The sequence below is a fragment of the Pempheris klunzingeri genome, chromosome 21 (assembly GCF_042242105.1).
Source record: "Pempheris klunzingeri isolate RE-2024b chromosome 21, fPemKlu1.hap1, whole genome shotgun sequence".
NCBI lineage: Eukaryota > Metazoa > Chordata > Actinopteri > Acropomatiformes > Pempheridae > Pempheris > Pempheris klunzingeri.
The window spans coordinates 20,020,690-20,047,776 of NC_092032.1; the positions used below are offsets into that span (position 1 = coordinate 20,020,690).

The 27,087-nt window shown below is 44.3% G+C and overlaps 4 protein-coding genes across 5 annotated transcripts; 2 read left to right on the forward strand and 2 right to left on the reverse strand.

Annotated features, from left to right (window-relative positions):
* Positions 1-60: 60 nt before the first annotated feature.
* lrrc31 (leucine rich repeat containing 31) lies at positions 61-7,162 on the reverse strand. The gene is made up of 10 exons (XM_070852984.1): positions 7,115-7,162; positions 6,274-6,465; positions 5,367-5,498; positions 5,035-5,202; positions 4,224-4,388; positions 3,950-4,132; positions 2,562-2,729; positions 2,299-2,463; positions 1,436-1,591; positions 61-796 (listed from the first exon to the last, which is right to left on the reverse strand). Exons 1-10 carry the CDS (start codon positions 7,125-7,127, stop codon positions 408-410), a joined length of 1,731 nt encoding a protein of 576 aa, XP_070709085.1. The 5' UTR covers positions 7,128-7,162; the 3' UTR covers positions 61-407.
* A 1,048-nt stretch (positions 7,163-8,210) lies between these two features.
* eif2s3 (eukaryotic translation initiation factor 2, subunit 3 gamma) lies at positions 8,211-14,628 on the reverse strand. Its single transcript, XM_070852985.1, has 12 exons — positions 14,539-14,628; positions 13,629-13,692; positions 13,429-13,556; positions 12,909-13,030; positions 12,683-12,777; positions 12,431-12,589; positions 11,902-12,036; positions 11,705-11,799; positions 11,098-11,242; positions 10,191-10,360; positions 9,854-10,026; positions 8,211-8,669 (listed from the first exon to the last, which is right to left on the reverse strand). Exons 1-12 carry the CDS (start codon positions 14,605-14,607, stop codon positions 8,606-8,608), a joined length of 1,419 nt encoding a protein of 472 aa, XP_070709086.1. The 5' UTR covers positions 14,608-14,628; the 3' UTR covers positions 8,211-8,605.
* Positions 14,629-16,767: 2,139 nt separating this feature from the next.
* eif5a (eukaryotic translation initiation factor 5A) lies at positions 16,768-21,672 on the forward strand. The gene is made up of 5 exons (XM_070853002.1): positions 16,768-16,802; positions 18,471-18,658; positions 19,226-19,330; positions 20,104-20,235; positions 20,451-21,672. Exons 2-5 carry the CDS (start codon positions 18,491-18,493, stop codon positions 20,514-20,516), a joined length of 471 nt encoding a protein of 156 aa, XP_070709103.1. The 5' UTR covers positions 16,768-16,802; positions 18,471-18,490; the 3' UTR covers positions 20,517-21,672.
* Positions 21,673-23,199: 1,527 nt separating this feature from the next.
* rpl22l1 (ribosomal protein L22-like 1) lies at positions 23,200-25,247 on the forward strand. 2 transcript variants are annotated; one of them, XM_070853004.1, is made up of 4 exons: positions 23,200-23,226; positions 23,992-24,105; positions 24,816-24,937; positions 25,056-25,247. In XM_070853004.1, exons 1-4 carry the CDS (start codon positions 23,218-23,220, stop codon positions 25,204-25,206), a joined length of 396 nt encoding a protein of 131 aa, XP_070709105.1. In that variant the 5' UTR covers positions 23,200-23,217; the 3' UTR covers positions 25,207-25,247. The 2 variants fall into 2 exon arrangements, with proteins under 2 accessions (XP_070709105.1, XP_070709104.1); XM_070853003.1 differs by having other exon boundaries at positions 23,205-23,226; positions 24,746-24,937.
* The last annotated feature ends 1,840 nt before the right edge of the window (positions 25,248-27,087 follow it).

Sequence of the window (27,087 nt, forward strand, 5' to 3'; positions counted from 1 at the left end):
CTCCTTTAAATATGTTAATTAGCCTGCTGTAAAATTAGGTTTTATAAAATTATCTGGGGGACATGAACATGAATCACTCCACATTTAAAGACTTGCTCTTAACTCACAAGACATCACATCAGGTGACATGATATCAGTACCGTAACTCGATGTAAACAAGGATTTCTCCCTTCGTTTATGTTTGGTGTTCTGCTCTTTAGGTCTTCACATGTAAAAACAAAAACTAAACAACATGTAAAAACAGAAGAAAAAAAAGATTTTTCCAAAACATTTTGTCAAATTTGAGTATTTTTCAAGATTTTCTTCGTCTGATATGAGACAATTTGTTTTATCGTGCTTTAAGTCAAAGAACTGTTGATCAGAATATTAGAAAACCATCAGTGTTTGAATGAGTGGTTTTTCACTTCCTACTCTTCAGGGCGACTCTCCTCCGGACTCTCCTGATTGGCCGCCTTAAACGATGACTCCGCCTCTTTATTTGGGGGATCCCACTCCAGCAGGACGCTCCTCTTCCTCAGGCAGTGGCTCAGCTGCTGTCCGTCCCGGGCGCCGATCGTCCACCGCCGCACCGCCAGCCGAGTCAGGGCGGGCAGCCGAGGCAGAGCGGCGAGCAGCGCCGGCAGCCGGGCCGAGCAGGGAGCGGAGGTCGAAGGTCGCAGGCTGAGGTCGGCGTCCTCCAGAGAGCCCAGGCCTCCTGCTGCCAGCAGGGCCGACCAGCCGTCGTCGCCCACCGAGCCGTTGTAGGACAGATCCAACACCCGCAGGGAGGACAGACAGCCACGCCTGCACACGGCAGCTACGGACACAGATGGAGCACCGATCAGTGATCAATAATGACCAATAATAATCAATAATACAGCAGAGGTGGTCATTTACTTGAGTTTTCCCATTTCAGGGGACTTTCTACTTTTCCTCCACAACATTTCAGGTAAAGCAGTGAGGGAATAATCACAAGTGGTGGAGAGCAGAGGGTCGGCCGAGCTGTGAGTTCTGCTAATGTTGGCACTGATCAGTTACTAAAGCCGAACAGACAAAGAAAAGATCGATGAAACTTCAGGATTAAGTGAAAACCTGAAGAAAAAGAAACTAGTTAGATGTTCAGATGAAGAAAAACAGTCATCACTGAAGACGCTGTTTAGATCTCTGAGGTTCAAAACACACCTGCAGGTAAAACACTTCTTCTACACGGTTTCTTTAAAAATCTTTTTGGAAATCTGAAGCCTTTTAGAGTCACCAGACATTTTATAGTCTGTCATACTTTTATTGTTATATTCCTTGTTTTTGCACTAATTCTGCTGCTGACACTTTATTTCTGCACCTTTTCGGTCTCCAGTGTGGGATATAGATCAATAAACAAAAGTCTCTCTCATCTTCATCTGCTGTCAAAATCCATCTTGTGAAACTGTGTGTGTGTGTGTGTGTGTGTGTGTGTTACCTAGGTGACACAGGTCATCACTGGTGAGCTCACAGCTGCTGAGGCGGAGCTCCAGGATGACTGACGGCTGCAAAGCGTCCAGGAGCAGCGCTAAACGGCCGCCAACCACTTTGCACCAGGAGACATCGACGCTGCGCAGGTACGGCACGGCCAGAGCTGAGACACACACACACACACACACACACACACACACACACACACACACACACACACACACACACACACACACACACACACACACACTGAGGATATCTGACATACACCAGCCTGGGACACATATGGACAAAATATGCCTATAATAATAATAATAATAATAATCTTTAGATAAAGAAACTGCATCAGATGCAACGATTTGAAATCCATCAAATGGAAGAACGTCCTCCCTTCCCTTTTTGAGGGTCTCCTCTTCAAAAATAAAAATAAAAAATGGCTTATTGGGTTTATAAAGCGTTTCATTTCAGAGGCAGTAGTGTACTTCAATCCAATTCTGAGCTCCTAGTTCTTGAGTATTCCCATTTTAGAATTAAAAACTGTGCTTTAATACGTTTGACTGCTACATTTTGAGGATCACAATCTTCCATAATAAACATGTGAGCGTCTTATATATAAATATTTGTTATGTACTACTGAAGACCTGTAATCAGTACTACTACATCAGTAGTAATACACCAATATCATAATGTATAACAATTAACTGGTGATACTTTAAATACATTGTTTACTAATATCTTTGCACTTTTACCCAAGTTAAATGATAAATGGACCCACTTTTACTGACGTGCACAGACAGAATACTTCTACTCTTGCAGTACACGTATCGCAGTACTTGTACTTTCAGCAGTAGCAGAGCAGCACGTGTGTACCGAGGGCAGTGAAGGACTCGTCGTTCAGGCCGCAGCTGTTGAGCGGCAGCCGCCTCATCTGTGTCAGAGGGAGGGCGGAGACCAGCGGGTGGACCACGCCCCCCGCCTCCTTATTGGACGACACGTCGAGGTCCGTCAGCGCCGTCAGAGAGGGAAGCACCTGGACTGGAGACAAGGAGTCATGTGACCGAGGGAGCTCACAGCAGCTCAGTCCAGTCTGACGTTTGAGATTCACACACACACACACACACACACTCACTCACTCAGGGCCTTCAGGTCGGTGTGTGTGAGACTGCAGAGGTGGAGGTCGAGGCTCTCCAGGTGTGAGAGGTGAGCCAGGTGCAGGGTGAGGCGGTCCAGTCCTCCAGCCAGACTTTTGTTACAGGACAGGTCCAACTCTCGCACGGAGGGGAGGCAGCGGAGCGAACCACCTGCAGGATTGGGGGGGGGGGTCGTTAGGTAGTAGGTAGTTTTTTCCTTTTAGCTCACTTCTGTTTCCTACCTGCATTTAAGGAACAATCTCATCTCAGGATACAAATTCAGCTGTGACAGGACGCCCAAACTAAAGAATTTCCTCGGTTAGAAATCCTAAATTGGGGTATAAACTAGAATTTCCATCCATGTTTGTTCAGACCGGAGATCAGAGTCACCGATTCAGAATCGGACCACATGTGAAATATGGTCACAGTCTCCCTTCTGTTCTTGAGTTATCGTCCAGAAAAGTGTTTCTGCTGAACATTATGGCGTCACAGTGAAGCTAATCTGTGAATATCAGTCTGTTTTTGCTAATCGATCACCTTAAATCCTACAGACTGCACTGCCAAACCAGACTAGCGACTCTAAAATGAGTGTTTTTCTCAATGGAGTCTGGTGGCTTTGAAGAGAGCGATGAGGAAGAGAAAACAGTTTCAGTTCTGTGGAAAGTGCTGCCTGACGCAAAGTAAAGTGGTGCAGATATGGTACAATACAATTGTCCATTCTGGGCTACTGTAGAAACACGGCGATGCAACATGGCGGACTCCGCCATGAAAGAAAGAGGACCCCACTCCCTCTGTAGATACAAAGAACTCAATCATCTTACACTAATGAAGACATTGTTATGGATATTACATTCCTGAATCCTACAGACTGCACCTTTAAAAACACAGACATCACACAAACCAAAAGAGGCAGCGGTAGACCAGCAACTCCTGCGTTCTACAAGGTAAAATTACTGGTTTTGTCAATGGAGTCTGGTGGTTTTGAGGAGTGCAAAAAAGGAAAACAAAAAAAGACTCAAGTTCTGTGAAAAATGCAGCGCAAATATTGTTCTGGTAATACAATTGTCCATTCTGGGCTACTGTAGAAACACAAGGATGGGATATCTTTGATAGTACATCTCCCTAAATTCTACACACTGCACCTTTAAGTTAAGATAGGGCAGATAAAGGAGAGGACAGTTTAGGTGATAGCATTTCTCAAGTCTTTGAAACTGAGACGAGCAGTTTGAAGCCTGAGGAGTTTGTAAAAGGATGGTGGGACTCAGTACCTAAGAATCATGGGAGTTATGGCCATTTAAAGGGCAGGTGTGATCTGATGCGTGGAAGAAGTAAAAGGGGGATAAAACTCAAAGAGGAGAAAGTGGAGGCACAAAGACCAGCAGATCTCCTACCGAGGGCATCGAGGCCGCCCGTCGTCACGCCGCAGGCCTGCAATCGAAGCGTGGTGAGGGAGGCGGCGTGGGAGAGAGAGGACACCAGATCTCTGAAGCCGCCGCCATCCACTTCCTGTGCGAGCCGAGGATTACAGGAGACGTCCAACACCGAGAGGCCGGGCAGAGCCGACACCGTTCCTCCTGAGAGGGACGGACGCGACACACTGATGTTCTCCAGGGGCATTCTGGGTAATGTAGGAAGTCTGATACAGATGAGTGAGGCTGCCGTTACCCAGTATGGTGGCATCAGCTGCAGTCAGCTGGCAGGACACCAGGTGGAGCTCCCTCAGCGGTGGGGGGAGATTACCCAGCAGGCCTTGCAAAGCGCCGCCTCCTACGCCGTTGTTCCAGGACAGATCGAGGATCTCCAAGAGAGGGACGCAGCCGAGAGCTTCACCTACGCAAACACACTGGAACTGAAAACTGTTTGTAGATCTAATCGTTACTGGCAGTTATTATCGATCAATCATTAGGTCTGAAAATACAAATATATGTAGTTTACTACCATCAAAAGGTTTGAGGAAGTAACTTAAATGATTAATTGATTATTAAATTAAATTCTATTATAGAAGATTTCTGTTTCTGTCCTGGCTGGAAAAATGTAAACATCATTTAATCATAATCACGAAAACAACATCTCCCATGAGTCTTTGGGAGCTGCCAACACGCATTATTTATTAATCTGCTGACAATTTCCTCAATAAATTGATTAATTGGTTGTTGCACTCAAGTCTTCACACTGAATGATTTCAGTCCAAAACTCAAAGATAGTCAGTTATTATCAAATAAGACAAAGAAAAGCAGCAAAGCTCACAATAAGGAAGCAGGGACGAGGTCCTGTTTGGTATTTTTGCTGAAAAAACGATGATTAATTGATTATTGAATCATATTTTGCAGACAGAAGTAAAGAAACGTAGAGAAAACACATCAGCTCTCTTGAATTCAGCTGATCCCTGACACCTAACAAGCTCCGACTGCTCACAAATCGACCTGCGTGCAGCTTCCAGGCTTCTAATTAAAAAACGGACATAACGAGGACCCACCCAGTGCCGCCACGTCGTCGGCGCTCAGCCTGCAGCTGCACAGCCTCAGCGCTCTGATCCCACCAACATGCTGGAGGTGAGAGGTCAGCGCGCCCAGACAGCCGCCAAGCAGCTCGTTCCAGGAGACGTCCACCTCCTCCAGCTGGGGGAGGAACTGGAGCAGCGTCGCTGAGGGAGGGAGGGAGGGAGGGGGAGACGAGAACAGTTATTAGCATACTGTAGGCGACGCCCCCGAAACACGATGGGAGGGCAGGTGTGCAAACAGCCCCAAAACTGGACAGGTGTCAGTGAAACTGTGAACTCAACAATCTTAGTAATCCAAGTGCAGCCACCTAACTCCAGCAGGTCTGTGGCAGTGAGGTCACAGTGAGCCAGGCCCAGGCTCCTGCTGTCCGCCTTCTTCCCCAGCCTCTGCAGGAAAACACAGAGTCGACCCCAGCCGCCGTCTGCCGCCTCAGCAACACCTGAAGCACACACAGCACATGATACAGACACGCCGAGCCGAACGAGGCTTCGTTTTTGTTACCTCGTTTGTTATTTTAAAAGGGAGAGCAGCTTTGTGACGGGGAACTGAAGCTGCTCTCTCCATCTCTTTGCTTTCTTCAAACCAACCAGACTCCATTGACAAAAACACTGATTTTACCTTGCAGAACACAGGAGCTTTGCCTGTGTTGTTGTGTGACTTGTGTGTTTTAAAAAAGGTGCAGTCTGTAGGATTTAAGAAAACAATTATGTTTACAGTGGTGTTTTATCACAAAGAAAGAAGAGCAAGACCATTTAGTGTTGTAACAAATAGAGAATCAGACTTATTAGTTAGCACAACAAAAGCCTGATAGCGTGAGTCCTCGCTGGCCACCGTAGGTTCTCCTACACGCTTGGGAAAGGAGGGGTGAGGCGAGGGGGGATTCAGCTGGTTGTATTTGCACCCTTACTGCTAGATGCCACTAATTACCCCCTGACTGCACCTTTAAATGGTTAGTTAATCAGCCGAGGCAGCAACACCTGTGCTCCACAAGCTAAAATTACCCTTTTTTCCAATGGAGTCTGGTGGCTTATTATTGGTTATTATGTATCTGGGGGTGGATAAAGACCTCATATAGCCCCACTTCAAAATGTCCAAACTATCCCTTTAACATCCTCCCTTTCTTTCTCTGTGGATCATTTTCAAAAAAATGGCAGGTGTTAAAGGATTAGTTCACATTTTTCCAAGTCTGTCTAAAAACAAACCGCCCCGCTCACCTGAGCTCGGGCCCCTCTCCTCCCGGCCCTCCGCCTCTCCATCCTCAGGGATCCCCGTCCGCTCCGAGGTCCAGGACAGGAAGCGTCCCAGCGGCTTCCTGTCTGACGCCGTGCGTTTCCTGCGGATCTGGCTCATGATGACGTCGAGAGGGGAACGCCTCTGACTGCCGCCGTCCCGCCCACGCTGACCATCTGACCAACGACAGGCAGAAAACAACCTCTGAAAAGGTCACCGTGTTGCCCTTTAAATGCCCTTAACTTTCTCCTTTAAATTAGGTGTAATCGTGTTGCGTCATGGAGTCTCTAGTAATGAAGAGTTTACAGGGTTATAAATGTTTAATTTTTGAGAAAACAGCCACTAAATGTTTCCAATAAATGTCCTCTAAGTGTAAATGACTGCTTTCAGAGAACATTATGTTCTTCATAAACCCCTAGAATGGGAAATAAAAGGTCATTTCACCAGTTTATTATAAGAAAAGACTTAAGTGTTACTCTGATTAACAAACAGGAGCAGCATTACATTTAAAAGTTAATAATTAAAAATGAGAAGAATGTAACTACACTTCACTGTTGGGTTGTTTATTTGAGGCAAAACATATTTTATAAACTATTCTTGTGTTTTTATGCAAAAATCTTAATCTGTAAATCAATTAAAGCTGTCAGACAAATGTGGAGAAGTAACAGGAGCAATAATTCCCTCTTAGATGGACATTAAAAGTGGCATAAATTGGAAATATTCAAGTAGAAGAACCTCAAATTTGCACCTGATTAAATGTCGTGTGTTCACAATTGTGCACATTTTCTTTAGTGAAATTCTTCTCATCAGTAGTTTTCATCTCACCTGCAGACTCCATGTTTGAAGAGTTGAGCTCCAGAATAAACCCAAACAAAGAAACGATGATAAAACTAAGAATAAAAAATCAAAACCCGGAGTGTGTCCCACCGGTGATGCGTTCAGGGACCATTTTGTTTGGAGCTAAAACAAAAAAGAAAAAAACGGTGACCTCCTGCACTAAATCACACCTGCAGCTCCGTCGTTACTCTCAGCAGCTCTCTGACTTTTGTTCGGCTCTCAGTTTTAACACCTACATGACGTCAGGTCTCGCGCTCGTCAGGTGGATGATCCCGGAAGTGTGATCCCGGAACACCTTCGGTAAATGTTAGCATCACTCTGCACGAGGATTTATTTGCTCTCACGGTCATCTTTTACTAATTTACAGCAGCCGATAGATTAGCAGCAGTGGAGGGAACACTCTGATATTTGATTTAAATGAAAGTAGTAGGACTATAGCGTAGAAAATCTGTTAAAAGTAAAAATACTGCATTTTATTACTGAATCAGTCAGCAGCCAATCACACAGGTGCATCTGCACACACAGAGAACACTGTGACCTTCATGGAGGAGGCCTTATTATGGAGCTGTTGCATTAGTGTCAGATTTCACTGACAGTAGACACATTTCACAATATAACGAAAGCATTAGAAATAAATAGAATCACATTAAACAAACTGGGCTGCAGAGATAATTCTTACCATCAATAGCAGCACGTGTAGAGTATTTTCTGCACTAATCCATTAATGATTTGGTAAAGATGATACCTTGTGTTGTATAAATGGTCAAATATTTAAATATATTTTTAATCTCACTGTTAAATGTCAGAAAACAGGAAAATAAATTACTTGTTTTGTCTGACAAACTGTCAAAAACCCAGACATCCAGTTTACTTCCACATGGGACAAAGAAAAGCAGCAAATCCTCACATTTGAGAAGCTGTAACTAAGAATCTTGCTTTACTTTAAATTATTAAACCTTTTTCTCTCCTTACAAGTAAAAGTTGCTTCTTCTTATTAAATCATTTTGACCATCTAAAGTTTTGTTTATCTGGATTTAACTGCAGCAAAATGAGAGCTGACAAACGGACCTCAGACACGAGTGCATTTCTTCCAAATTTATTTTATTATTAGGTGTGACAGAAATCTGTGGACAGTACAGGAGCACTTCTGTACTGAATGAGCCTCCGGCCTCGCTCGGACGGCGGAGGATTGTTTTGATAGTCTAAAGGGCCTCCTCTCCTCCCCCCTCCCCTCCGTCTGCAGCGAAAAAACACCGGACCTTCTCGTCGTCGTCGCCGCCGAGGAAGAGGAGCAGAGGGAGGAGGCGTCTTTGAAAGCATCTTTAAACCACCGGCGTGTCCTGTCCTGCTCCCTTCCTTCCTCTTAGTGGAAAAAATAAAAAACAACAAAAGAAAAAGCCAATACGACTGTAATGGTTGTGATGTCCAGCGTTGCTACGGTGACGTCCTGATTTTAATCCCCCCCCACCCTGCGTCTCCTCAGTCATCGTCCACTGTGGGTGTGATGGTCACGCCCCTCCTGATCTGCCCCCATCCAATCAGGCTGCCAGGAAGGAAAAGAAGAAGCCAATTAGACGCCAACATGAAGACGGTTTGATGTGCAGTCGTTTTCTTTCTAATCAATAAAAGAACTCAGTGAAAATCTCTCAAAAGCAACCGAACAACAGTTTCTACAGATAAGAGTGATTAGCTGATAAGTTTAATTATCTGTATCGATTCTCGATTGATGTACAGATTATTTAGGTGTTGCTGTGACACTGTAAGGGACGACAGCATTTGTTTCACAACAAAAAGGCAGTAGAGCAGTAGAGCGTCCCAGAGGCGGCTCGGCGCTCCGCTAAAGATCCGTGCCGGCTCCGTTTCTGACCCTGAAAACCCACCGGGAACGTCCAGTTTTGCTCCGTCCTCAGCGAGGATGTAAAACCCTCAGAAGCGGAGCGTTTCGCTTGGCTGATCAGTTGACCTGCTCAGATTTTGGTGGTTTTCATGCTTCTAAACGTGTCCAAAAGAAGCTTCATCTTCTATTTCTTCTCTTTAAAGTGTGTTTCTTGTGTTTATTTACTGCTTTAACAAAGTTCAAGTCTTTTTTCTACATCGGAGGTGAACCTCCAGTCGTCCATGATGTTAAAATGTCCCTGAACGCGACACAGACGGTTTTTCGCTGCTCCACCAAAGAAGACAGACACCGAGCGGTAGTTACAGGTGTGTGAATCACTGAACTTTGTCTCAAAACTACGTCAGTGAGCCACACGTCACCTGATCCACAAAGAAATGTCAACGTACAAGACAAGTCGACTCCTGTTCGTGTCGATGAACACGAGGAAAAGAGGGAAGAGAGACTTCAGTGATACTCCAGTGAGCTGGGACGGAGACGAATGAGTTCGACGGTCGCCGACGGTCAAAGTAACGAGCCCTCAGTCATTGTAATCACACAAGTAATTAGATTACTAGTTACTGCCAAAAGTAGTGGAATTACACTGGCTGTGTCTTTATAATCAAACTACGTTTAAACTGCTGCGGTGACTCGATTGTTTCTTCACACTACGACACCTCTTTCCTGTTCCTGTGAACAGCTAATGAGGATCCCAATAAGTTAATTAAAACCAACCAACAGGTGAGAGCAATAAAATGAACATGATTTCCCTGATAAGTCATTTTTCCAAACAAAAACCTGAAGAAAGCTTCGTCATGATGGCTGGTTGGTCAGTTTGACCCCCTGATGCTCACCGCCAGTGTTTCTCCACACGTCGGCTCAGAGCGATCTTCTCTCCGACCTCTGTGCAGACCGGGTTGGTGAGGACGATCTTGGCCAGATCGGCCTTGACGGCGCTGACGCGGCCGCCTGTCGACAGCGAGCCGATGTTCACCATCAGCACCTCGTTCTTCGACAGTTTCTGGACCTGCGGAGGCACAAACAGATAACGGACAGCTGAAATAACACGATGAGCGATGAGTTTAACAGCACACAGAACCTCCTGGAAGACCTCTACATGCTAGCTCTCCGGTTTAACATTAATCCTCTCAGACTTCAGAGGGACTACATTTCCCATGATGCCCGTCTCACCTTGGCAGCCTTCTTGTCTCCCTCCGTGCGGACTCCCAGCAGCCTCCTGAGCAGGAAGTAGGAGATCTCCAGCTCGGTGAAGATCTCTGGCAGCGCTCCGACGGCGCCCAGCACCTGGCCGACCATACGGTCCGCCCGGCACAGCGTCGGGTCGATCTTAGTGCCCACACCTGCACGCAAACACAGATTCACCTGACGTCCGGCTGTCTGTCTGCACCACATGTTCAGTGCGTCAAATGTTTTTGATGAGTTCCATTTTGTCTCGAGTTGATTCGTTTAATCGTTTTCAGTTTGAGGTCAGAAGGTCGTCATGAAGCCAACAGGTCACTGTGACCATAGCAACGCAGGTAAAAACGACATTAACCAAAGGGATGGGAACCTAGAACGGTCTCAGAGTTGTCTGATCCATCTGGCTGTTATAATGTCCGTACGGGACGTGGATGGGCAGAGCAGAGTAAAAGTTAGGCAGGAGTTTGGCTGCTGCTGCTTCCCAAGAACAAGGTGAAGCTGCTGTGTGTTATTCTGCTGCAGCTGCTGAATCTATAGAGGGAGTCGATAAGAATCAAACCAATAAGCAGAACTGATGATGATCAATCCCTAGAAGCACAGCTGACAGACGCTCAGTTTGTGGACTCACGGCTCACTGTGTTTTTCTGTCATTAAATAATTCAAAGTCAAAGGTTTTTTTTGTTACAGTCCAAGAAAGTTTACTAGTTTGTGAAAATTAGAGCTAAAAACTTAATTGAGTTTGGAATTTCCCCACTCTTCTACACACTCTTCTCATTTTCAGTAACCAAGAGGGATTTCTTTCTAATCACACGAAGGATGAATCTTGGTTAAAGTGAGTGTGTGTGTGTGTGTGTGTGTGTGTGTGTGTGTGTGTGTGTGTGTGTGTGTGTGTACGTACCGATAAGGCCTCCAGGTGCAGCGTACTGCAGGTCGTTGTGCTCGGCAAACAGAGAGACGATCTTGGAGAAGATGGGTTTGCACATCAGCTTTCCTTCCTGGTCTTTGGACACGATACCTGGACGCACCTCGATCTCCTGACCCACCTGGAGGAACACACACACACACACACACACACACACCTTCAGTGGTAGATAACTGCGTAACGGCTGTTTAACCATTACAACAGTTCCCAAACTGACTCTTTTACTGTCAGGGTGTGTTGTAGGAGGCAAACCCATAAAACTAAGATCCATACAAATGGAGACAGTGAAGACGCATCTGCACCGTCGGATTCTAACCTTTATAGGATTTATGTACAAGTTACTGTCTGCAGTAAGCAGCTCAGGGGGTGTGAACCTTTGGGAAGGTCACGACTCAGAAACAATCCAAATCGATTCTTGGCTGAATGAGCAGCCAAGAATCGGGGCCCTTACTTTCAGTCTCTTGCTCCATTAGTCTGTGTGCCAAACCAGGCACTGTACCTCATCCCGTCACTGCCACAGTTTAATATTTATTCCCACTGAAGCTGAACATGCATGACGACACTTCACAGGAACAAGTCTCACCTTGAGCACCCCCTTCAGGATACTTCCTCCCGCCACGCCTCCTTTCAAGTCGTCGACCTCACAGCCGGGCTTGTTCACGTCAAAAGACCTGATGACTGCAGCACACGAGGCATTCATTTGGTTTCACAGCAGAAAATCAAAAGCAAACAATGCAAATGTAACGAGCACGGGTAAATAACCGTGATACATGTTCTTACCGATGAGTCTGGGCTCGGAGGTGAAGTCTCTGACGGGCACTGGGATCTTTTTAACGATGTACTCACAAACCACCTCAATGTTGTACTTCAGCTGTGCCGAGATGGGAATGATGGGGGCGCCCTCTGCCACTGTGCCTGCAGGAGAAACATTTCACACAGCATCAGCTCACAGTAGGGCTGCACCATATTGGAAATCACATTGTGATCTCTCCGTTTTCTGCGATATACGATGTGAAAAAATACAAGAAAACTGCACCAGATACATGCGTTTGATGTCAAAACATATCAGCTTGACTGTGTTTCTGCTACGAACGACGTGCATTTCAAGTAAAAATCAGTCAAGATGCACCTGAGCTACGTTGCTCACGACGGCTTTGAGGCTGCGCTAACGTGTTAACACACACAAACCGAAAAGGTTTCTGTGAGGGAAGCTTTATGTGACCTTTTTCTTGTGAGGAAAACTTAATTGGGTTTTGAAAGAACCCCTGATGGACCCAGTTCTTTAGCGTGGAGGCTCATGCTGACCCACCCTGCACGAAGGCGAGGATCTGCTCGTACTGCTCTTTGGCCTGGCTCTCCTTCACCAGGTCGATCTTGTTCTGCAGGATGAGGATGTGCTTCAGCTTCATGATCTCTATGGCCGCCAGGTGCTCCGACGTCTGAGGCTGAGGACACGACTCGTTACCCGCTGTCAGACAGACACGACCACAAAATACAAAATTAGAAAATTTAAAAGAGGCTGGGTGTTAATGACAAATCAAGCTGATGTTAGGAGACTTACCAATAAGCAGGAGGGCTGCATCCATGACAGCAGCTCCGTTCAACATGGTTGCCATCAAGATGTCGTGACCAGGACAGTCAACAAAGGACACGTGTCTGGGAGAGAGAAGAAACAGTCCCACTGGAGTGTGAAATAACAGCATGAGGAGTTTAATAGCTGAATCTCTAGATTGAAAAGCTTCAGTCTGTGCCTTTAGGACGTGACCGCCCTCACTCCTCGGGCTTACCTGACCAGTTTGAAGCTGCCCTTGGTGCCAGGGATGTCTGAGAGAAACTCATCAGGTGTGCTGCTGCCACACGACCTGTAGCACTCCGGCCGGGGACAGCTGGGGTCATCCAGCTTGTAGACCTGCAAAAACACAGAAAGGTCACTTTTAATGCACTCCATCGCAGCACAGTGGTGGATAAAAGGGTTTTCCAAAGAGAAAAATATTGAGATCTGATGCAAGATTTATACATTTAGTATGAAACAATGAACAGACATTTCAAAATGTCAATGTGAGTGATTCATTGAGCTTAATGGCTCACTGAGAAGTCATTTTCTATCCCATTAAATATAATATAATATAAGAAAATCATTTCTTTTTAATTATGCAATGTGCATGCATGAGAAACTGATCCTGTACTAATTTAGGGGTTGTAAAATGTCAGAATAGGCAAAATTCCCAATGATACAGGCATTTCCTTTCAAAATTAAAGCACAGGCAGAGGTCAGGTAGACAAGAGCAGCTCAGGTTACCCACGTACCTTAGCGTTAGCATATCCTAGCTTGATGGTGATGTTCCTCTCCAGCTCGTTCTTGAACCGGACGGTGTGAACACCAGAAATGGCCTTCACTACTGTGGACTTTCCGTGGGCCACATGGCCGATGGTGCCTGTGAGAGAAGGAGACAGGCGTCAGAACATGTCCAACCTTCAACTGATCTCTTTATTCCTGATTCCCATACCAATATTGATGGTGGCCTGTCTGCTGATGATCTCTGGGGAGAGAGGCGTCAGGGTAGACACATCCTGCCAAGAGAACAACTCACATTAGACTCATCACACTGACAAACAACACAGAATATGACAGGTTTTCACAGCGCTCGCTCCCTCTCTTTAATCCCAGAGGTGAATAGAAACAAAGGGAGTTGGCAAAGTCACAGACACACAAACACTGCTGGCATTTTCTGTTAGTATATCATGTTTGGGACAAAGATTCAGTATCACTCAGTACTACCTGACTTAGGCTCAATATAACTTAGTATAGTAATAGAATATAGCATATAAATGAGTAAAATAAGGAGGCATGTCGTCTCTGTGTCTATCATTAATTTGTTTCTACTGATTATAAACATCTTAAACACCACCACTCATCAATATCCACATATTTCACACACTGACCGCATAAACTGTTGATGTAAAACAGCTGAAAACCTCCAAAAAGAGGGATTATTCTGCTCCACATTCCTGCTGCCGCGACCGTTACGAACTCCATTCACATTTTAATAGATTTTACTTCAACGTAGCAGAGGATGCTAACGTTATGATTAAACATAACTAAGCAGATATTATTGGCGTGTAACAAAGCCGGAGACAACTACGGCGCTGAAGACACATGTGATGAATTAATATGTGTTGGTATCGTGTTGAAATGCTGATAAAATTAACAGTAATCTTTGTTTAGCAGTGAAGCGGGTGTCTTAGCTCTCCGCCCCGCCGGGCCTGCCGTCATGTGCCGGGTGGTGGCGGCGCAGCACCGGAGACCGTTAACGTGGGCATTTTTCACCGTCAGTGTCACCGTTTAGGCTTCACGGCGGGCCGTTAGCCACCGACATAAAACTAGAAAGCTGTAAAGTCCGTTAGAAAAACACTTACCAGAGAACTAAGGTCTTGTCTGGCCAGATGAGGCTGACCAAGCGTTGTACCAGACTCGTCACCCGCCATCTTGAATGAAAAGGGAATGAAGGTGGCTGCGGCGAACGCCTGATCAACCGATAACAGCGCCGTTTCTCTTTTCCAACCGTCAGTTGTAGCATTAAAGGGCTGTTTCCGTTCTTAAGTGTTTCGAGAAAATCGCACGTGTTTAGACCAAGACGTCGGCCATGTTTATTTATTTTCGCTGACGGAAGACAAAGTTGGCAACTCGTGTGATTCTTCCCGTTGAAAGAAACGGGGTCCTTTCACAACGGCTGATGCAATTTATTTCTGACTGTAAAACACTTTTTATGGAACAACCACAAACTGCTGCTGTTTATATTCCGTCTACAATCGTTTATCACCGAACGGGACACAAGTTTTGACTATATTTCCCCTGCTCTAAAAAGTAAAGACGTATATTCTTATTCATGTGTCGGGTCCGTCGTTGTCTAGTGACGTCGACAAAAGGCTTTTTGTAGTCCTGTTATGTAGTTTGTAGTTCTTTGTTAAAGCCTGGCGCATTGGGCAGCCTGTACCCAGGTTTGCTGTTGTGTCAAGTGGGAACTAACCAAAATCTGCACCTTTTAAACACAACATCAACTGATACAGTCTAATAAATGCTGACTTATATATTTTACAGTTTAAAATATGTTTATGCACATGCTGTTATATCCAACCACCTCATGCATATAAAGTAACCTGTTACATAAATCATTCCTTATTTATTCCAGCACATTGCACTGTTGTCTTCTTCTTCACAAATTCTGTTGTTTTTTAATCTATAGGTCCTCACTAATATATAAATACTCTGGCTGATGTGGGTCTCTAAGCGCCACTGAACCACCTTGAGCCTCAGTGAAAATATATGAATAGATAATAATAATCTCATGTTTGATGGTCTGTTGTGGAGAATTTAAAGTTGTGCTGCATATGTGTAATATTAAAGCAACATTTCGTAAGTATTTGACCTTAAATAACAGCTTCAGAGTCGTTCTGATGGTGCATTGGCTTGTAATAGCTTTGCTCTCCGGCCTGGTCTTGTGTCAACGTCTGTTCCTCTTGGAGTATTTCTGCTCTCGTTAGAATAGCGCGGCTCCCTTCAACGCTCAGGTATCAGCAGAATGAGATGTGCCGGCGTCCTGTCATTACCGTTTGTGGCAGCAGAGGCCATTGTTGCTGCTGTTCATCAAAAGATACATAGTCTTGCTTTAAAGGGTGTATGTATATTTTACTGTCTTTTCAGCATAAATAAGTGTCCCTGAAACCATCCTCATTCCTCATTATAAAATGTTAAATAAAGTAACATTTTAAATGCAGCACCTTCACTTTGAGTAGTTTTTTTTATATTAGTACTTTTACTGTAGTAAAATATCCGAGTACTTCTTACCAGTGTGTATATTATATTATACGTACTGTACCTATGTACAGTTTTGAGGTACTTGTACTCTACTTGAGTAATTTATGCTGCTTTATACTTCTACTCCACCACATCTTGGTGGCAAATATTGTACTTTTCTTTGACACTTTACTTTTACTGTTGCTTTCTACACAAACAACATGATAATCTAATATGATATGTTGCAGTACTGCATGCTCTTACATGCATTTGTTTGTGATAAACAATGTGTGAGTAATATGATATGAAATAGACATTTCTGTATAATGAATACTTTTAGTGCTTTAACTACATTTTACTGAAGGAATGTTTTAAATGCAGGACTTTTACCTGTAACAGAGAGTTTTTAGGCTGCAGCATTTCTACTTTTGATACCTTAATTACAAATTCTGGATAACACTATTGTACTTTTACTTAAGTAACATTTGCAATTCATGAATTGTACTTGCAACAAAGCATTTTTGGACAGCAGTATTTCTACTTTTGCTTAAGTTAAGATTCTTCCACCACTGAGTGTAGTTTCTTTAACAAAAAATAGGATAAAAACAGCAGCAGTGCAGTGTATCGGATGTGAATACCTCTTCCAGAGTATTCTCTGTAGTGTACAACAACAGTTGAGACTTAATAAATTGGAGTGGTGGTGGGAGGGGGCGCTTCCAATCCTCTTGGAACTAACGGGTTGCCATGTCTGACCGCTTCGGACCTGGCAACCCTTTCTGCCGGGCCCCAACCGGAACACATAAACGCCCCCCTCCCTTCTTCTTCTACGGATGCTGCAGTAAAGTTGGCCGCGCCTGCGCAGTTTCGGTCCTCTTTTTCTTGGAAGGTAAGTGTGGCATGGCGCGTGTTTCTGCCTTAGGGGGGATAAACGGGGCACTTAACGGGTATTTTAGTGGACTGATAACCGATTCAGAGGCACTAAAGCCGCTGTGAAGTAGATTGAGGGGCCGTGGAAGTCGTTATTGAATTAGCAGTCGGTGGCAGAGCAGGGTGTGGGTGTCCATGTTCCAGCTAACGCTGCCAGGTTGAATCAAAGGGACATGCGGCCTTCGGCGGCGCGGTCGGTGGAAGTCGCTTGTCATTCTCCACGCTAGCATCGGTTCGCCTCCACAACCCGCGCCGAGTCCGACATCCGACGTTTTAATCTCGACCACACACGCACACGAAGCTGCTTTCGGCAGGCGGACCGAGCCGTCGGTCGCTGCGCCTCTTTGGACGGAGCTGAATGGACGGCTAGCCGCTGTTAGCATCGCGTTAGCTAGCGGATAACGGCGAACGCTTTTTGTCGAGCTGCAGCGCACGTTGTCTGGTCATTAAACCGCCACAAGTTTCACCCAAAAACTTCTAAATAGCTTCACACGGATTGTTTAAACCGAAACATTTAGTGTGATATTAGCTGATGTAGGCGTTTGTAGCGTTATTGTCAGTTGGCGCTGCACCGTTATCTGGCGCTGTTGCGCTTGTAAACTCCAGGCCGGTTAACTTATTGCAGCTAGCCAACGTGTCAGCGTTAGCGTTAGATCACTAAAATTAGCTCCTTCTATTTGTTTTCATCAGTGCAGCCGTGCTAGCTTCTGTTAGCTAACTAGCTTTGATGAATAATGAAGTTTTATTTGAAGATGATGCTAGCTAACATTTAAAAAAATAAATAAAAAGCTAAGTTAGCGTTAGATCCGACAGCGCAGCCTCGTGTTGAGCCGGGCTACTTGTCCGCACCTCCACATTTCGGTGCTAAACCGCCACAGTTTTGACTTTGACTAATTTTATTCAGAGGGAATTTAATATGTGGAAGTGGTCGTGAGGATGCCACACGTCCTGAAATCTCGCGATATCGACAGGCGAGGTTTGCGCACCGTGTGGCCCCGAGCGGAGCCAGAGGGATGGGGGGCCATTCAACGGGTGTTTACCCCCTAAAAACAACCAGCACCTGGAGCAGAATAGGTTTTCACATAGTAGGAGAACACTGTGGTGCATAAAGATTAAGATGAAGAGAATGCAAGTCCTGTTAGTCATGAATAGAAGTGGAAATTAAGAATTTAGTTTTTCATTGAGTCATTAAATGGCAACTTTTGCAGCCGTCGATCTTAAAACTATTCCTCAAATTTTGAGTTTTAGGACAGATTTTTAAGGGTGTTATTCTGCATCACTGCTTCCCTACCAGGGTTATTGTTTTCTTCTGTAGATGTAGAACCAGTTTGTTATTAGAAGGGTTTGGATGGTGCATTTCTTTTGAGAAATTGTTGGAAATCCAATAGTACCTAAATATCAAGCCCAATAGAGACAAACTGAATATTTGTACTGGAATCACAGTACTGATTCAGCTCTGAGTATAAATCATATGCACCAACATCAAGATGAGGGTCGCACATAAAGTTTAGTGTGCAGATCTGAATAAATCATGTCATGGCTTAGTTTGGCTGTGATCAGAGTGCTGCTAATTTTAGTGTTTCCTGTGTTTGATGGTAAGGTAATGATCCGTAAATATCTCTTGCAGCGCCCCTGACCCATCGCACCATGGCAGATCCCGATCTTGACTTCCAGACTGGCGAATCTGGCGCCTCCGCCACCTACCCGATGCAGTGCTCTGCTCTGCGTAAGAACGGGTACGTGGTGCTGAAGGGACGTCCCTGCAAGATTGTGGAGATGTCCACCTCCAAGACTGGCAAGCACGGACATGCCAAGGTAAAATAATCCTTGAAGCGCGGCCATGTAGCCCCTTTGCGCTGACGGCAGCTGTGAGGTGCAATAAAGAAAACTAATAGTTTAAAAAGGTGGGGGAAGGAAGCCGAGCAGTGCCGGAGATGTGCTTGGCAGAGACTTGAGGATCTCAGATTTCAGACCAGTCTGATCCAAGCTGCCTGAAGTGTTGCTTTAGTGATGTGCAGTGTCGTTTATCTTCTCCTGCAAACATCAGGGTGCTCCCACATGCCCTCTGTGCAGGACCGGATCACAATAAATGGAAAAGTTTCTGTCTTTACATTAAGTTTTAATCAGTTATTTTGGGATTAAAACTTAAAGATATTTCATAAAATACAGGATAAGATCCTTATTAAACCTGCTTCTTATATATCTGACATTGAAAAAATGTCCCCCAGTTTGAAAGAGTAATTTTTGCCTAAACTGATGTTATTGACAAGTTTAATTAGCTGTGCTGCTTTCATAAACATCATGTCTGTCTCTTGTTACCTGCACAGATGTGCTCAGACAGGTTTAGTAAGCATGACAAATAAAAAAAACTTTGTTCTGTAGGTTAACCTGGTTGGCATCGACATCTTCACCAACAAGAAGCATGAAGATATGTGCCCCTCCACCCACAACATGGATGTTCCCTCCATCAAGAGGATAGACTACCAGGTATGTGTGCAGGGGGTCTGAACATCTCTGGGTTAGAAAGGACCAGCGGCCGGCTTCTCTTAAAGTTCAGCTCTTTGTTGCTGCTTCGTGTGTCCCGTGCCTCTTATCTTATCATGGCCACCTTTTCTACCCAGTCTTGTGGTTGTTTGATTTTAAATGCTCCCTGTTAGTAGAGGCAGAACATGTTTCATTACATCTAATATTTACTTAATCAGGTTTTGCTCCTTCCAACTTGATTTATCTAATGACCAAGACAACATGATGAATTCAGTGGGCTCAACATTAACTTGTTTTCACACAAATATTCTGCAAAGTGAAGAAACATTTAAGCTTCTGCCCTATTTCTACTACCCTTGTACAAAAGGGGAAGTCCATCGAAGGAACACAGCTCGAGGAAATCTGAGCTTTTCTACAAAAGGTGGTGCATCAAATTTGCTCAAGTTTGATTAAAAATGGTGCAGAATCTTAAATATTTTTTCTTTTTACATGTTAAAAAACATCCTGTTAAAATATTTCTGAATCCTCAAACTCTCAGATTTAAAAGTGTAAGCTGCTTTGAATATGCTGAATATACAACAGAGTAATTTCACTTGAGCGAGCAAAGTTTTGACAAAACAAGGGCACTTTGAATGCGGGCGAATGTGTGGGGCGAAAACAGAAATAAAAATGTAATATTGGATGCGTTGACTCGTATTATTCAGTGAGGTCAGCGGTGTTGTGTTGATGTGTACGTAGACGTGGTGGCTGACTGTAACGTGTCCTCCCCTTCCCAGCTGGTTAACATCAATGAGAACTACATGTCCTTGATGAGCGACAACGGTGACATCAGGGAGGACCTGCGTGTCCCAGACAGCGACGTCGGCAGGGAAATCGAGTCAAAGTTTGAAGCGGGTGACGAATTCATGGTAAGATGTCAGATTATTGTTCTGCCTGACTAACTGCTCTCTTTTGAGGGTCACCTGATGCTAAATTCCTGTGCGGTAACCGTTTTGAATGGTGTTTTAGTCTCATGAGAAACCGAAGAAATGTTTGTAACTTTGGCGTTAATTTCGCCGCGGGTGTGGGTTGGAGCAGGAAGTTGTCGTTAACGTGTTTGACTCTTAACGTGTTCTCCACGCAGGTCACCGTGATCTCTGCCATGGGGGAGGAATGTGCTGTCGCTACCAAGGTCTTGGCCAACAAATAGGGAGACGGACTTTGCTGCCCAGGCAACAAGCACCACCCACAACCAGTCTCTTGCATTCTCATTGGTTCTGTCACCAAAGCGTCAGCCTTCACAGACAACCTCAATCATTCTGTTGTGATTTCTCATCATTGATCTTTTTTTTTTTTTTTTTTTTTCCCTCCTTCTCCCCTTTTCGTTTCTCTTTTCCATTGCTGTTGGGAAGTTCCACTGCAGCTCCCTGCGTGGTCCTCCGCCTGATCGCTGAGGTTTTGTTTGGCAACAATCTACTTTATATAAAACAACTTCAAAAATAATGATCAGTTGCTCATTCCTGCTTATTTTTGCCTTCAAAGTGTTGGTTTTGCCACTCACATTCCTGAATGTTTAAATAACAACGGGATTCAGCTTTTGTATGATTATTTTTTTATATTCTTGAATATAGCAGGTCTAAAGCCTTTTAGATGGGAGGGGATGGGGGCAGTTTTTGCGTTGTTAAAGCAGTGGGAGGGAGGGTTTGCCCCTGTAGATACTAAATTCTGGTTTAGGTCGTCCCTCTAGCAGCCATACCGCTTTCCAGCATGGCCTTGGGTGGCTCTGGTTCCTGAGTGGATTGGGTGCAACAAGGTCCCTTATTTTTTTTTTTTTTTCCCCAGTCTCCTCTCCTAATCGCTGGGATTGGTGGTGGCTAGCACTTACGAGCACTTGAGGTCCACCCCAGCATGTTAAAGCTCTAAAACCAAGAAAAGAGAAGTGTTTTTTTTTTTTTTTTTTTTTTTTTTTTTCCTTCTTTCCCCCCACCCCCAAGAACAGTAACAAACTTCAGTGATTTACCCTCGTGATGCCAGTCTCTTGTCTGTATAGAAGTTTGAGGGGCGTGAGGGCGTCCCGTGCGCTCGCGCCTCTCGTCCACCGGGGCAGTCGAGAGCTCAACCCGCTGCCCCGGTCATCCCCCAATACAAAAGGAGTGTTATATTTTGCTTTGAGAGGCATGAGTGTGTAGCGGTGTGGGCCTCCGCAATGTGGGAGGCGGTTTGCAGTGAGGCGTGTTTCTTTTGAGGGACTCGATCGGGTTGGGGAGGGTGGTAGAGTTGCAAACTTTTTGTTCACTCGAGGCCTTTGTCACCTGACTGGAGATGGCAAAAATAAAACGATGAAACAAATGGACAAAAACTGCAAACTCTGTCTGGTTTTCTGTCTGTACCCAGTGATCTGACCGGTGGTGACGTCTCGGTGACGGCGGTGGACGTAAAAGCTCTCTAATCTGAGCAAAAGTAGCTGAATCAGTTTGATGTTTTCTAGTTTTAGTTTGGAGGCGTTTCCTCCTGAAGAGGTGGGAGTAACATTTAGCGTTAAATCAGCCCACAGCACCTGCTGACAAAGCTAAAGTGCCATTTAGGATTCTACTCGCAAAATCAATCGAGTGAAAAGCAGGACCACAGAATCTGAGCCTGCACGATACAGATGATGACACCGCTGCAAGGATTCATCATTTTAATATTAGGAAAAATAAAAATCTGAATTCCAGACTCTTATTCTGGATTAATGCTGAAAACTAAAGTGTTTTAAAAAATCTGCAAATTCCATTTTCACTCTGGTTTAAAACGCATAATATGAAGAGTTCACTGCATTAAAGTTGAGACTTGAGTTCAAACTTACACGCTTGCATGTATGTTTCCTGTCTTCAAGTAATTTTCTGCACAGTAACTACAAACACCAGTGAGGCAAACCTTATGAGCCGATGGTGTTTTACTGGTTAACATTACATTGAAAAGTTGTGTTGATGGTTTGTAGCAACAGGGAACATCATCTGAAAGTATTCTGCTCAAACATTTAAGCTTCTTGAAGCCACCAGGGAGCAGAGCTTAAGATGTATAAACATAATAGTGTTGTGAAGGAAAGATGAAAACAAATGGGGACACACACTACAACCCACAAGATTCACCTCATTTTAAATCAGTGTTGTGGTTGAAGTGTGGAAGCTGGCTGGAAGAAGCCACAGGTAATAGATTAAAGGTTAAAACTCAAGACTCTGACTGAAAGAAAGCGAAGCGCCAACTATTCCAGGATTTGTGCAGCGTGTCCGCCTGAACATCCCTGAAGTGACTCGATGACCGTTTGTCTGCACGCAAGCGGCGCCGCAGTGGAAAGATGGATGAATGTGTTTTGTTTTACCTCAAACCCCCCCTTTCTGTCTTGTTCATGGTTTCTCTGAGTCATCAGGAGGGATTTCATTTTCTCTCATGTTCACACAAATGCAGCTGACTGAACAGGGCTGGTCGGAGGCCCAGGAGCAGGCAGGGATGGTTCTCTGTGTGTGTGTGTGTGTGTGTGTGTACTGAGGTAGTCAATGATTGACCAGGCTCAGCAGGTTTATTATCAGGGTGTGTTTGGGATCGAGATGACCTTTGGACCCGCATCATCTGACACATGCAGCTCCTGAAACAACAGGCAGAGCTTCAACTTTTGCAAAACTTACTGAAATTAAAATGCAACTGTGGTTTACTGCAGGTTAGACACACAAAATAAAGCTAAAATAAACCGCTCACGGTTGAACAGGAGCTGTGCAAAGCCAGCACATGTGTTAATTAAGCGTGTTTTCCGCACACACGCTCATCTCTGCAGTCACTTTGTTCGCCATATTTGGTAAGGGCGTTCTTCGTGACGCCAGCTACGTCACTGCTGCGTCACCTCCGGTTCTTCCTTTCCTGTCTGACCTCTCAACATGGCGCCGGTAAGTCCGCGCAGCTCCTTCGGAATTTACCCGTTTTATCATGTTATTTGCCTTTTCCCTCCACTTACTCCAGACACTGGCCGCCGAACTTCAGTAAAGCTTTCATATTACAGCTGTGTGTTGAACTTAAAGCGGTTTTAAAGGGAGGGAAATCGAGAAGCTAGCAGACTTAGCATTAGCTCGTAGTAGTCTTGACGTTTGCTAACACGTGTTCTCATTCATTAGTACGTGACAGCAGACCGAATCTCCATAGAATGAGTTAAGTTTTAATTCATATCAGATGTTTTTCTCCACTTGACCGCTAAAGTTGGTGTGGACTGTCAGTCCACGTAAAGTCTCAACCCATCTGGTCAGTTCGGCTTTATCTGAATATTAGTTGTCCTTCAAAAAGCTCGTCATAAAGTAGAAATTAGATATCTCCACCACTGTGTGATCCCACTAGTCGAAACAGTTTAATTGGAAAAAACGCCCAAGTCACCAATGTTACATACTTGGACTTTAAATTTACAGGTTTTTAGATTAAACTGGTCAAAATAATGAAGGCAGTGATTGTCTAAATCACTTAAATGACCATGTCCCAAGTTCACTATGAAAAAAAACATCGTCTGTATGATTTGATAATTTAAGTACTACAGTTTCTAAGTGTTGCATTGAGACTTTTACTTAAAACCAGTACTTTTTCATGCCACAGTAGTCAGGAGCAGCATGTAGAGCAGCTGACACCTGAAGTTTCTGACCATCTCTCCCTCATGTTTTACCCCACAGATCAAACCGAAGAGGCCGACTGTCGGCAAGAAGGCCAAAAAGAGCGCTGGGTGGAAGTTCACCTTGGACCTGACCCACCCTGTCGAGGATGGGATCCTGGACTCTGCAAACTTTGTAAGTCCTGACAAACCATTTAAGCTCTAGACTAGTTAGGAAATCTGATTTTATGGCTCTAGAGGCAAAGTCGCTTCCCCCTATTTTAGAAAAGATCTGTATGGTAGTCAGCAGTGACAGAAATAATGTTATGATCCGGTTTGAGTTGTGAATATATTTAATAACAGTTTCCAAAGTGCTTTGACAGACAAAGCCAAACAGGACACAGATTGTAGAAGAGACAAAACACAATACAAACGTTAAATGATCCAAATATAAATTACTAATAGAATAAAAGCTAAAACAATACATAGTAGTAGACGCTGCATTTGTGTGAGGAAGAAGTTAGCTAGCTGACTAGCAGGTGATGTATATTGTCTGACACCAGAGGACGTAGCTCACTGAGCAGTTTAACACCAAACTAAATGCTATGTCACCATCTTTACTACAAACTGTAACTTTCTTGACTTACAAAATGATCTTTTAGACTAACGAACATCGTGTGTGTGATTCACGGCGCAGTTCAAACTGGATCTAAACATTATGAGACTCCACCTCCCTAAAATCCTAATTATTTAGCATCATAACCTTCTCCGTAATGACATCATTAAAGGGTTATTGTAGTGGTCTCTGCTGGGAGCTAACCCCGTGTCTGGACTAGGGCTGCCTTCCCTAGCTCCTCATCTCCTAGGGTTATCTTCCCTAGTGCGTCACTGTGCTCTGTCCAACAGGAATCCTTCCTCAAAGAGAGGATAAAGGTTAACGGAAAGACGGGGAACCTGGGCAACATCGTCCAGGTCGGCCGCATGAAGAACAAGATCAATGTGTCGTCTGAGAAGCAGTTCTCCAAAAGGTCAGATGAGACGTTGTTAGACAGGCCTGACTGATTCAAAACCTTAATGTGCTCATACGCATTTCATCGCACTTAAAGTAAAATCGGGAGACTGAAAGAGGCCACCTCTCCCCACCAGGTATCTGAAGTACCTGACCAAGAAGTACCTGAAGAAGAACAACCTCCGGGACTGGCTGAGAGTGGTGGCGTCCGACAAAGAGACGTACGAGCTGCGTTACTTCCAGATCAGCCAGGACGACGACGAGGAGGGGTCGGAGGCAGACGAGTAAACCGCTGGAGTGCGACCGCAGAATAAACGTGGAGAAAAAGAGCTTTTCTGTCCTGTGGTTTTATTGTGGTGGTCAAAAGGAAGCACGACCCCTACAGAGTTCTTCACTGCCGCTCTGGGCTGCATTTCTGTTACTGATGAATCGGCTCATTATTTTTTTCTACATAAGAAACTTAAAAAATGTCCATCACAACGTCCTCGAGCCTGAAATGACCTCATCTGATGTCTGTCTGTCCCACAAATCATCCAATATCCAAAAATATTCAATTTACTGTAATGCAAAACCAAGAGAAGCAGCACAGTTTCACATCGTAGCACCTGGAACAGTTGCATATTTGCAATTTTTGCTTCAAAAACATACACCGCTCTCTTCAAAGCCACCAGACTCCATTGACAAAAACATCAATTTTACCTCTCAGAACATGTGAGTTGCTCGTCTACCGCTGTCTTGATTTGTTTGTGTTTTTCTGTGGTGTTGGTGTTTTAAAGAGTTGGTTCACATCCAACACAATTTAATGTACATACAAAAACACAAACAAACTAACCGATCGAGGCAGCAGTAGAGCAGCAACTCCTGTGTCCCTCAAGGTAAAATCGCTGTTTTTGTCAATGGAGTCTGACAACATGCAAAAACCTGACGCTGGTATTAAAAGACGAGTTTGGTTTTATATGGGATCCTACAGGGACCAAACGTAAATGCAAGTTTTTATAGGTTTATTTCAAGTCTGGTGTGATGGAGGAGGACGTATTCAGATTCTTAAGTAAGTGTTTGTGAGTATAATCAAATAAATGTAGTTAAATTATTAAAAGCAGCAGAGAATGGAAATATAGTGAAAGTAGTTACAGTCCAATTTTTGACTGACTTCTGTTCAGTTGTTTCTATTATTTTGTCCACCTCTTTTATAATGGAATAGAGGGCAAAATACACCCCTGAGCACTCACTAGGTGGTGCTGCAGAGGGTGGAAGAAGTACTCGGATACTTTACTGAAGTAAAAGTAGAAATACTGCAGTCTAAAAGTACTCTGTTAAAGGTAGAAGTCCTGCGTTTAAAATGTTCCTGCAGTAAAAGTACTTCAGTATAAACAGGAAGAAGACAGACATGATGCAGCCGAGCTCTCTGCTCCTGTCCTGCATGAAGCTGCTAACAAAAACCTTTATTCCCTTAAACAGAAAAGGATGTTTAGCTGTGTGTGTGTGTGTGTGTGTGTGTGTGTGTGTGTGTCTGGATTGGCTCCCATCCGCTCATCTGTTGCGTATAAAGCTTGCAGCCTCAGGAATGCGTCCACCTTCAGTCGACAGCGGCTGGTGGCGTCTCAGATCTGCATGTGAGTCTTTTAAAACATGCACACACTCAGCAGTTTACAGAGCAAATAGCTAAACTGTGGTATTGTGTAGCATAAAACGTTAAACTGATGGTAAGTTAAGTTTTTTGTCATAGTGCAATGAATGATAAAGTGCCCTTTCTCACAAAATGATGTGTATTGTATTACATAATAGTAAAAAATGGTAATATTGTACATATGATATACAGAGATAGACCTGGAAGATCATTTTTGTTTAGTAAGAAACAGCTGTTATATCGCTCTGTTTAAAGCCACCAGACTCCATTGACAAAAACAGTCATTTTATTTTGCAGAACACAGAAGTTGTTGCTCTACAATCAGTTAGTTTATGTTGTTGTAGGTTACATGAGTATTGTGTTTGATCCAAACTAAGCCTGTAAATCACCAAAGTCACACAATAACACAGATAAACTAACAAATCGAGGCAGCGGTAGACAAGCGACTCCTGTGTACTGCGAAGTAAAATCACTGTTTTTGTCAATGAAGTCTGGTGGCTTTGACGAGGGCGATATAACAGCTCATCCACTTCCAAAGCATT

Excerpts from the sequence above, each read along its gene's own strand:
- lrrc31 (XM_070852984.1), bottom strand. Across the intron at positions 4,133-4,223 it reads AGCTGATGCCACCATACTGG|GAGGAACGGTGTCGGCTCTG; the intron begins GTAACGGCAGCC and ends CGTCCCTCTCAG. Across the intron at positions 2,464-2,561 it reads CACCGACCTGAAGGCCCTGA|TCCAGGTGCTTCCCTCTCTG; the intron begins GTGAGTGAGTGT and ends CCTTGTCTCCAG.
- eif2s3 (XM_070852985.1), bottom strand. The coding sequence starts at position 14,607 with ATGGCGGGTGACGAGTCTGGTACAACGCTTGGTCAGCCTCATCTGGCC. Across the intron at positions 13,693-14,538 it reads GACAAGACCTTAGTTCTCTG|GATGTGTCTACCCTGACGCC; the intron begins GTAAGTGTTTTT and ends TTCTCTTGGCAG. Across the intron at positions 13,557-13,628 it reads ACAGGCCACCATCAATATTG|GCACCATCGGCCATGTGGCC; the intron begins GTATGGGAATCA and ends CTTCTCTCACAG.
- eif5a (XM_070853002.1), top strand. The coding sequence starts at position 18,491 with ATGGCAGATCCCGATCTTGACTTCCAGACTGGCGAATCTGGCGCCTCC. Across the intron at positions 19,331-20,103 it reads TCAAGAGGATAGACTACCAG|CTGGTTAACATCAATGAGAA; the intron begins GTATGTGTGCAG and ends TCCCCTTCCCAG. Across the intron at positions 20,236-20,450 it reads AAGCGGGTGACGAATTCATG|GTCACCGTGATCTCTGCCAT; the intron begins GTAAGATGTCAG and ends TTCTCCACGCAG.
- rpl22l1 (XM_070853004.1), top strand. Across the intron at positions 24,106-24,815 it reads TCCTGGACTCTGCAAACTTT|GAATCCTTCCTCAAAGAGAG; the intron begins GTAAGTCCTGAC and ends TCTGTCCAACAG. Across the intron at positions 24,938-25,055 it reads GAGAAGCAGTTCTCCAAAAG|GTATCTGAAGTACCTGACCA; the intron begins GTCAGATGAGAC and ends TCTCCCCACCAG.